Source organism: Leptinotarsa decemlineata, unplaced genomic scaffold (genome assembly GCF_025532065.1).
Source record: "Leptinotarsa decemlineata unplaced genomic scaffold, Ldec_3_MD MMD2_tig00004307_RagTag_RagTag, whole genome shotgun sequence".
In the NCBI taxonomy this organism is placed as follows: Eukaryota; Metazoa; Arthropoda; class Insecta; order Coleoptera; family Chrysomelidae; genus Leptinotarsa; species Leptinotarsa decemlineata.
Genome location: NW_027412606.1, coordinates 7,762,751 through 7,773,782, shown reverse-complemented (window position 1 = coordinate 7,773,782; position 11,032 = coordinate 7,762,751). Strand labels below are relative to the sequence as shown.

General features: G+C 33.3%; 1 protein-coding gene across 1 annotated transcript in view; it reads left to right on the top strand.

The window, feature by feature from the left end:
- Positions 1-1,629: 1,629 nt before the first annotated feature.
- slow (epidermal growth factor-like protein slowdown) overlaps positions 1,630-11,032 on the top strand; it is a 189,251-nt gene continuing 179,848 nt past the window's right edge. The window contains exon 1 of the mRNA XM_074178900.1: positions 1,630-2,059. Coding sequence (XP_074035001.1) covers positions 1,758-2,059 — 302 coding nt within the window. The 5' untranslated portion in view covers positions 1,630-1,757. The remainder of the gene's footprint in view (positions 2,060-11,032) is intronic.

The window sequence follows — 11,032 nt, the reverse complement described above, 5'->3', positions numbered from 1 at the left end:
ACTGCTTGAGAACTCTTCAATTCGAAGAACTGTGTATATGTTGAATAAACTTCCTGAGAACGTTTTTCCAAATGAATTTATTATTCAGCGAAATTCAGCGAAATTTTCACTACTTATAGACACTTTCAGTTGAATTTCTTGAAAAATGTGGAACGTAATATTACATAACTGAATAAGGTAGTTTCATATTCGCACAAAATGAGATGTTGCAGAAAACAAACAACAATAATTTGTTTTCTGAGTGTTGAGTATTAGGTTTTGAATGATTTAGTTCGATGTTCTTCAAAAGCGCGTTTTTTCGTTTTTTTTAAACTATATTTACTTTTTACTCATTAGTTTAATATGCTATAAAAGCGTGTTTTTCAGTTTTTTAAACTGTATTTATGAAATATTTAGGTAACTGAATTTTTAAAGTGTACATTCCACGATAACGTTTTCATTGTGGAATTCTGTATTCTGGTTCGCTTTCAAATAATCGAATCAGATTTTGAAATGTATCTTTCGTTTCGTTCAAAACTCTTTTCTGTAGGTACTAAATCACGGGTAATTAAAAAATATTTAAATATCTGAATATTTCATCAGTAGTACGAAATTTCGCTAACACTTATAATTCTTAAAATCCATTTTTTATTTTGGCTTTCTTTCGACCAACCTACCAAGAAGGTTACGTACAGCGTCATCTGCCCGCGAATAGATCAAGCAATAATGTCGATAATTCTGTCAATACAGAACCCGAGCTTGAGGGTTACAAACAAACACACATACATACATACATACAGGTGAAGCTAATATAAAGCGTGTAATCAATTAGTAGTAATAGTAGTAGTAGTGTAGTAATTAGTAGTAATTAATTAGTAATATGATAATGATTTTTGTCTGTGTAAGCAGTGTAGAAACTTGTCAGATTAATGAAATCATAGAAAATAATCACAGGCCGACAATTATCAAGAAGGTTAAAAAATATTGTGGTCATAAAAGGAATATCAACTCAATCAAAGAGGGGTGTGAAATGGATTCTTACAATTTGCACCAAATATAATCATCTATCCAAAAACTTGAATATAAAAGTTATAAGGTTGAAATAAACTTTAGTGGCAGTTACTTTTTACACCACACAAAATCTTTCGAGAAAAAAAGTGTTTCCTTTTTTCTCTTTGATACGAAAATTACTCATTTCCTAGAAAATTTTGTGGAAATTTCACTAATGTAGGTGTATCTCTAAAACACTAAATTATTTCATAATATTTGAATTTTTTTTATTTTCAATCTCAAAAAGGTCTCATTCAAATATTCAAATATCAATTACAGGTTGAATGAAAAAATATTTCATACAAAAGCTACTATAGATCTTTATATTATCTATCATTTCCAAATTCAACTTTTTCCAGGTATACTCTCAGTGTAAATCGTGAAAAGCAATTCCTAATATTCACCCCTCTGCATCCCCGGTACCTTGGATCGACAATATTCTTTACTATTTCGAATCATTTTTACGCTGTTAATATTTTTATTTTTTGGAACGGCTGCAAAAACAACCACCTAATCCTCCAGATTTAACAGCAGTCCCGGCACAATGCCTTCACCTCAACGCACGCATAATCCCATTCAAGCCATCGGCATCGCGGCGGCAAAGTCGCAAGAAAGAACAAAACACTTCCACCGCGAGTCACGTGACTTCGGCCAGCTTCTTGAGACACCACGAAGACAGAAGGCGAAAGTGCTCACGTGTATGCAGTCAGTACCGAAAGCGCGGTGCAATGAAGTTCCGGGTGATATTCGGCGTAATTCTTCTCGCGCTTCACGAAAACGATGCCAGGAAACACCCCGAGTGGAGTGGCCAGTCAAATTTTCCCCAGGATCATACGAACCCTGCTTATAAGCACTCGGGGATTCACCGGCATGGAAGTAGGGCAGTTGGAGTGGCCCACAAGGCTGAGGGTAGGAGGGCTTACACAGATGAAAAGGGGTATAAGAGTTTCAAAAGTGCCGAGATGGATAAATTGGTGGTGGACGTTAAGACTGGTGTACAGTACAACCCCTACAGCAAGCATCATCCAGGGTGAGTCCCAAATAATACCATGCAGTGAACAGTTTACGGTCTACATTGATAAATACGTCCGCTGACAAATGTCACGATGTTTTCGATTCAAAAAATTGATTACCTACTGAATAAATCCATTTTCCTCACGAAAAAATCAATTTCAAGTCAGGACAACAGTTTTCAATATATTTTTGCTGATTTACATTGATCAGATTTTTTATTTGAGTTTTCAAATGACTAAAGTGCGGTCCAGAGGTGATAGATGAATCCATTTCCTGCGTGGCACATTAAAATACGTGCACTCTCATAATGTTCATAATTTTCCTAAGCAAATGACTTGACTGAATGATCAATTTGACAAAATCAATATCCTAAAAAAAATTGTGAGCCGTCAGGGCTCGCCTGGCAATGTGAAACATCAATGATAATATTTGTAACCCCTGTGATGATTGTTGGATACTGAAATATTGATAAAAAATATGTAATTAAAAATACATGAGAAAATTTCAATGTGACATTCATAATAATAATTAAAATTTTCATTTGACTACGTTATACAATACAATATGTTTATAGCAAGTCATGTTTGACTTTCCATTTGAAATTTACAAGTTAAAATTTGTAAAAGCTAAGTAAAAACTTTGAAAATAAAAATGAAATAGTGACTTGTGTGTTATCACAAAAATCTCTCAACAAATAATTTTTTAATTTTCTCTTGTAAGTATTCAGACTGACTTGGGCAAAATATTGTGCAGAGAGTAACAGTAATGTATTGAATGTTTCTCGATAAGTGAAGACGGAATCGATTTATTCTAATATGGTGAGTGTTTCGTGTGTTATCTTCTTGGATATGGCGTTGATACACCAAGGATGGTTTCTTGTTATGGATTTCAATCAAAACGTAATAAATAAATAAAGTTGGCAAAGGCATAATTCAGAGTTTTTTGAAATATTCTTGACAGCGATCTCTGTATCCAATTTTCAATTCAATTCAATTTCATTTTCAATTCGATATAACAAGATACTACATAAACAAACATTAGTATAACAGTTTTCCTTTATTATCCCAAGGGTTCTCCTAAGCACTCGAGGCGCTTGTTTTGTGCATCCCCTTGGAATAATTTAGGATTTTCATTAGGTAAATAAAATGAATGGTAATTATATTAAACAAATACAGATATCAAAGAAAATATACATTCTATCTAGTTGAATTCTTGTAGGATATGATAAAATTCACTCAATGAATAATTCTTTTTCCTTCGGGATTATTTTTTTTCAAATTTTACCTTTTTTTCTCTTCCTTGTTTCGCTTTCTCTAATTCATAATTCATGATCTGGGTAATTTTTTTCCCTAATCTTACATTTCACTCTTCGGAGCGGTTGATGTGGCAAGGATCCATGTCTTTATTCATATTTATGTGGTTCGTTCATATACACTTATATACATACACAAATTACACACGTACAGACATATAACATGTCAATCTTCATCCATATACATAAGTGACTTTTAATCAACCATATATATTTTTCATAGTAACTTCACTAGTGATAGATAGTCAAGGTTAATGAATTGTTTTATACCATTTTTATATTTGTTAAATGAGAGGTTTTCTTTCAAACTGCGATCTAGTAAATTGTGAAATTTAGGACCGAAATAGAAAATTGTTCGTTGTCTATAAATGTTTTCAAACATGGGAATTACTATATTTAAATTTTCGATAGACTAGTATTTTTTATCTTTTCGCTTTAGTAAAGATGTTTATTATTATACATCCATATAAGACACTGATAAATATAAATACATCTTATGTTATATAACTTGGTTTCTCTATAGAGCTGTTCTATTGAGTAGAGTTTTTTTCCTAAGAATGATTTTGATTATGGTATTTTGCATGGCTTGGAGGCTGTACAGGTTGCAGTCAAATGTGCCACCCCACCCGGAGATATAATACCTAATAACCGATTCTGCTAAAGATCTATATACCGTCATTAAATTTTTAATGTTTAAGATTTCTCTCAAATTATACATTTTGTGAGTGAGCTGGCGAAGTCGCTTTGTAACAAATATGGTATGTTCGTCCCACCTCATATGCTGATCCAGAACTACACCAAGATATTTTAACTTTGACTCTTTTTCTATCGAAGGGCAATCACATTGCTTCTTTTGTGGACATTCAGAGGTATGTATTTTTAGGGCAGTGTCAATATAAGCCAGCACTCTCAATGCCGTCCTTTGCATCCTGAATATTTGAATGGAATGACATGAATTTCCACAAAGTTGTTCACCATAACTAATATGAGAGTGCAACAGTGGAAAATATAAGGTTTTCAATATATTTAATAGTAAACTCAAGAGTATCAGCTAATTATTGCAATATATCACTAAAGATCTTAAATTATAAATAATATATATGTTTATAATATGTGTTTTCCGTTAACCAGCTATCGCACCCCTACGAACGACAACCCTCAGAAGTCGAAACTTGTGCGAGCTGAGGACTAACGAGGTCTTACCTTTTAACGTGTGATTTCTATCACGGGATGGACAATAACAAGTTAAAATCGAGCGTTCAGTCTGGGGCTTGAACCATCGACTCACACATCGGCCGATTGACTGAGTTAACAAAGCACCCACGTCGAACCGCCCGGCTACCGACCTTATTATTACAATAATGAATATTTGAATTCCACCATCATTGGAAAATTCATTGATGAATTATTTTTTTATTGTTCCTGTTAATAAAAAATAATAAAAACATTCGTGCGCTTCTCTCTATCAACTGATTTTGAAATACAATTTTGGTAGTTTTTATGAAATTTATTCTTTAAGGAAGTGCTTTTCTGCATTATTTTTCATGAGAATGAAAATGAAATTAATTAATGATTAATTTAGAATAATTATATGCTATGAAAATTGTGTGAATTTCAACCTACCAAGTAGATTTTACATTTACTGACCCTTGAGAGAGACCACGCAGGCTTGATGCACAGATAAATGCAAACTTTAATATGAATAACTTACCGATGACTTGATTATAGTGTGTCGTAGTGTGATTTTTCTTTCTTTGTAGGAGGCTGCTCACTTTCACTTTCTAAATTATCACTGTTAGACATATTTTATTTTTATTTAAAAAAATTATTCATTAAGTAAAACACAGGTTATGTATACTATAGTAAACACAACTGAGTACAATGTAGGTTCCGAGCTCAGTGTGGCGAGAGAGATAGCGGAACACCGAACCAGTGGAAAGAGTAACGCACAGTCGCTTGCGCATGGCGACCCGTCGCCACGACATGCGTCGCTATGCCAGCAATTGGTTTTACATGCAGCTACTGAAGTTTTACATCAATAATTGCAACAAAAATGTTATTAGTAATTATCAGAGTATTTCGACGTCCGAATTGAGAAGGTTACTCCATGGAAAAGCGAATAAATCGATAAATATTGTTGTCTCGATGAAAATCTCTTGCTTTCGGTACATTTGTATTTTAGGCTTCCATAGATAGTGTACCCGTATCTGTAGCTGGTTCTTCTCTTTTTTATGAGGCTCTTATCACCTTCTGGTCAGTTCTGTCTGTTTAAAATCTGTTTTTCCGTTAACCAGCTGTCGCACCCCTACGAACGACAACCCTCAGAAGTCGAAACTTGTGCGAGCCAAGGATTAACGAGGTCTTACCTTTTAACGTGTGATTCCTAACACGGGTTGTCGGTAGCGGATCGTTCAGACTAGGGCTTGAACCACCGACCAGCACGGCAGTCAATTCGAGTGAGTGAACAAAGCACCCACACCGAACCGCTTGGCTACCGACTGACCACTAGTTCTTGAAGAATATATTACGTTGAACACCCTTTCTAATATGATCAACGCCTTGTTAGGACTTACTTTTCTATTACAGAGACTGACACCACGAACGATTAGGGTTACCGGATACCATATGAATGTGGCGAGACCTACATAGGTGAAACGAGCAGTTCGTTCAGAGTGCGTATTTGAGAGCACAAGAAGAACACTCAGCACAGGGAAACCAGCAAATCGGATCATTTTTAGATCCACCAACGAAACAAAAAATGTTCCGAAGCTGAAATATTTCAAAGAAAGTTCAAAAAAAAGTTTCATACATATTGCTCACTGTCGAAATCATTCGCGAATGATCGGGGATTCCAACAAAAAGTGAAGTAACTTGGATTTTTCGTTTTCACCATTGTTTAACTACATTTTTACTTCACATTATTAGCACATTCTTATTTCAGTTCACAATGATTTGTTTAATTTAGATATTAGCGTTGTTATACCTTCAATTCCATACTCCATTTTGTTTGCTTTCTTGTTATTGATATCATCCAAAGATTTCGGTTTCAATTTTTTATCTTTCATCCATTTATCTGGTGATTTTATCTTTTCTTAGATTTCGAATCTGCTAACACATTGAAGATAAGAAACATTGTCTCTAGCAAATACAAACAAATGGGTCTGGTGGATTTTATTTTTTTCAGTGTTTTTCTGCATCAAAGGAAATTGTTATTAAAAATCCTGAATAACGTTCCTTTTTTAGTTTCTACGGCTTTTACTGCTGATGTTATTATTCTCGTGTTATACGTAGGTTACATTAATAATATCCCGTGCCACTCACAGAGTGTCATAACTATTCGCAGCTTCAATATTTTGTCAAAGAAAGATTCGAAATTATCATCTTTGAATTAGAGAACTGAATAGATTATTCAACGAAAGTCATTTTTTGTGGAGGAAAAAATCAGTTTTTTATCGACCTTTCAAAACTTCTTTGACATCTGTCGAAGAAGTAAAGAAATAAACTCTCAAAAAAGGAATAACTGCATATTTATTCGAATTTTTATCCATTTCTGAAGACGGAGGCAGATTTTGGCCTCCGAAACGTAAAAGATAAGTATAATTTCTTAATATTTTTTTGGATAGGCAAAATTGTGAAATACGACAAGTTACTGATAAATAGAAGATTTTTCTTTGTGAAAAATACTTTGATTTTTACGCAGTAACTTCTCGGGGTAAAATAAAAAGTTTGCCCTTCTACACTTGTATAAAGTTCTCCATTATAATTTTTTTATATTTTTTCAGATTGTGGAAGGTAACCATTACCCAAAAAAAGGTCGATAAAAAACTGAATAGATTAGTACTAACAGAATAGATTTCACATACATCTGAATGATCATTTTTCATAACTGATTTATAATTTCAATTTCAAGCTTGATACGTATTCATTTTTTGGATGAATAATCAACCGAACTGGGAAAATGCTGTATAGAAAATAAAAACATCTGTCAATATATCATACAATCCCCATTCTGATTAAAAATTTTTGAAACATCTTTTTTATGCAGAAGGAAAAGTCATATTCAGTGGATTTGAATCTAAAACTGAACTTCCGTTGATGATATCGGAATACTTCATCAGTTTATCTGAATATTACTGAAGTTTTATCCCAACACCAAACCGGTATTTTAATACCTCGACACGTGTTTCGATAACCAAGTAATCATCTTCAAAAGGAATATTAAACCAAATATCCTTACAGTGGTGTATAATAGCTTGTGGTGGAACATTTCGTAGTACACTGACTTGCATGCAAACATGTGGTAGGAGATCATGATGGAAAGAGAAATGAAAATTTCTATGTTTTTTACCACTTTTATTTGTAACTAACGTTACTGCAGTTTCGTCATATATGGACATCTTTTTTGGTCCAAAACTTTACAATATGCTCCCAGCACCTCTGAAAAATATTAACACTTTTCCCAGATTGAAAAAAAAAATTATACCTCGCTGAAAATGCAACAATGTTTAACAATATCTTTTGAATCCCCTAGAACAAAATTGACACAATATTTCAATTCCAAGGAGTATTCATTTATGGAATACCCACTCTCGCTTCTTTCTGTGTTCCATTGCAGTCACCTTCTCTCTCCAATATAATATCAAAATTTTTGGTTTGTTTTCTATAGTCTCAAGAATTCATTCAAGTTGAGAGGATAGGCACAATACAACATAATCTATGCTTAGGTGTAATTCTCAAATTTTTGATGAAAGCAAAATAGTACATAAAATACTTATTCATGTAATGTAATTATTTAACAGTATTTACTCTAAAAAATGTTATCCTTATTTATACTATAGATACCTCTTCCGGGTACTTGCGTCATAAATATTTTAAATTAATTTCACATTATTGCCATCTACTAGTCTTACATTTTACAATGTGTCCTTATATAATAGTCAGGTGAATCTGATAGTTAACAACAACAGGTATCTTGATGCCTATGAGAGTGTAGAAATAAGTAAAGATAATAATATGAATAACGATGGTGGACCAATACCTACGAGTATACTTTATTCATTACTATACCAAAGGTTCCAAACAGTGCATTACACAATTTATCTGTTTTCAATTTGTGATTTTTAACATTCCTGAATATCCCTTCATCAAATCGAGAATAATTTTCTATGACATGATGGAAAAAAATACTCATCTTGAAAATTTACCTCTTAGTTGTTGAATAATATTTCACAAATTTTGGAACCCTGGTTATTTCTGGTGTAATCAAGCTGTTGCCCTCCTACGAATGGCAACTCAAAAGTCGAAACTTGTGCGAGCTGAGGACTAACGAGCTCTTATTTTCTAACGTGTGATTTCTAACACTGGTTGAACAATGGCAAGTGAAAATCGATCGTCCGGCCTTGCAGTTCGAACCACCGGTTCACGCGGCGGTCGATTGAGTGAGTACAGCAAACCACCCCCGTCAACACAACCGTCTACCGTCCTACCTACCGTTCCCCAAAAAGCCGTTAACAAAATAGGTTTGCATATTTTTAAATTTTGAAAACAATTTTCGGAAGTAACGAAGCTTAGTAAATACTTTCAATTTTGTTTGAAATCTGTTTTTTCGTTAGTCAGCTGTCATACAAACGACAACTCTCAGAAGTTGAGAAACTTGTGGGAGCTAAGGACTAACAAGGTCTTACCTTTTAACATGTGATTCCTAACACAAATGAATGATCACTTTTTGTATTGAGTGAAAGGGGTATATTTTTAGAAATTAATTTTTCAAAAAAAAATATTTGGCTCTCTGCTTCTTCTCCATCTTCAAACAAAAAATGTCGGAATCATCCAAAGAAGAAAAGGAAGCAATCAATTTCAAAAAATAACTCTATAAATAGGATTGTAGATTATGCAAAGCAGACACAAACCGGAAGAAAAAGTCATCTCGAAACAGCTACTTTCATATAAACATTGAGTTACACGAATGAAAAATACTTTTGAACCAAATACTTTTATATGAACACTGAAGAGTACAAAAAATACTTTTCCCTATTCAGTTTGTATCCAAACATTCGTTATGGAACTCCTTCCTTTCTTTTTTTGAAAGATTCCGACATTTTTTTCTATAAAGATGGAGAAATAGAAAGCTATATCCTGTCTTTTCCACTTTTTATAGTTTCGGTTTGGTATTTGTAGCGAAACAATGATACCTGATACCCGTGCTAGAAATCGCACGTTGAAAGATAAGTCCTTTTTAATCCTCAAGTCGCCCAGTTTTCTACTTCTGAGTAGAGAAAAACTGGGGAGAAAAACAGTGTTGAACAATTTTTTTTCAACAAGGTTTCATCAGTATCCAATGCTATAGCCCTTTTTTTGTTAAATGAGTTACTGAAGATATACTTGTTACATGAGGTCTTACATTATAACGTGCGATTCTTATCACGGATATAAAACGAGATTGACTAAGATAGCGATCGCAAATTGCGGAGAAAATATCAATATTCTACAGCTCTGATTGACTACACAAACCTTGATGAAATTGCGAAAAATTTGTGATCCGTAATGAAAACAATGAAACATTTTTTTCTCGACGAGTGATTTAAATTTGTTTGATATGCATTATAGGAGTGGAAAGTCTTCACAATATCTCAAATCACACTACTTCTAGTCACAAAATCATACATAAAATCTATAGATACTGCCCAGTACTTTACTTTCTCATCATGAAGAAGTTCTTGGAAGATTATCTTCCCATAAAGTTCTCAGAGACGGCGATCATTCGAGTTCAACTAGACATTACAAAATTGAGTCGATGACGAAACTACTGTGTATATATAATTAATATTACTACACAAACAATCGACATGACATTTTTATATTATTTCAGTTTAATGCTCTCGGACATTCCGGTTTTTTCAATTATCGACTCTTATGATGAATGTTATCTGGGAAATGAGTTCCATTCATAATTAATTGTGACATTTTTATCAAATCAATCGTATAATTAAAGTTTTCAATTACATGTTCTATAAAAGGAATGCATATTAATAAACAAGAATCAACAGGGACTAATTCACTCGTTAGGAATGACTGGAAAAGAATTGTAGCATTGATCTGTCCCTCCATTTTTATGATATTCTTGTTGAAATACAGGAAAGCCTTCATTTGGAAGTAGAAAAAATGACTTCAACTAAGGATTGAAGTATAATATTGATACTACAAGAATATCAATTGTAGGAGACTGGTGAATTTAAATAACGTTTTGGTGAAAGCTTCAGTTCTGGTTTCATCATGGAATTACCTTAAGGATATATTTTAAACAAAAATACTTTTTGAATCCGAGTGTATTGACTTTATTTAGCGCGATTGTAATAAATTCCAGATCACAACTGTCTTTTGACAAAATTGATACATTTACGCTGCTTTGTAGTTGTTTGAAGAAATATACAAGGTGTACTAGCGAAATTATAACAAACTCATAGTTGGCACTTAGAAAAACTCGCTTGGACCGGTCGATAATATTTTGTTAGGAAGATATTTCGAATATATTTTCCCCTTTGCGAATCTCACCCCCCACTACGTGGGGAGTGACGTTCAACCCTTAAATATTATAACTTGTTTGAAAGGAAATAGAATTTTTTTGTTGGGAAAGAAAGTTTTTGGCTTTCTACTACTCCATCTTGATACAAAAAACAA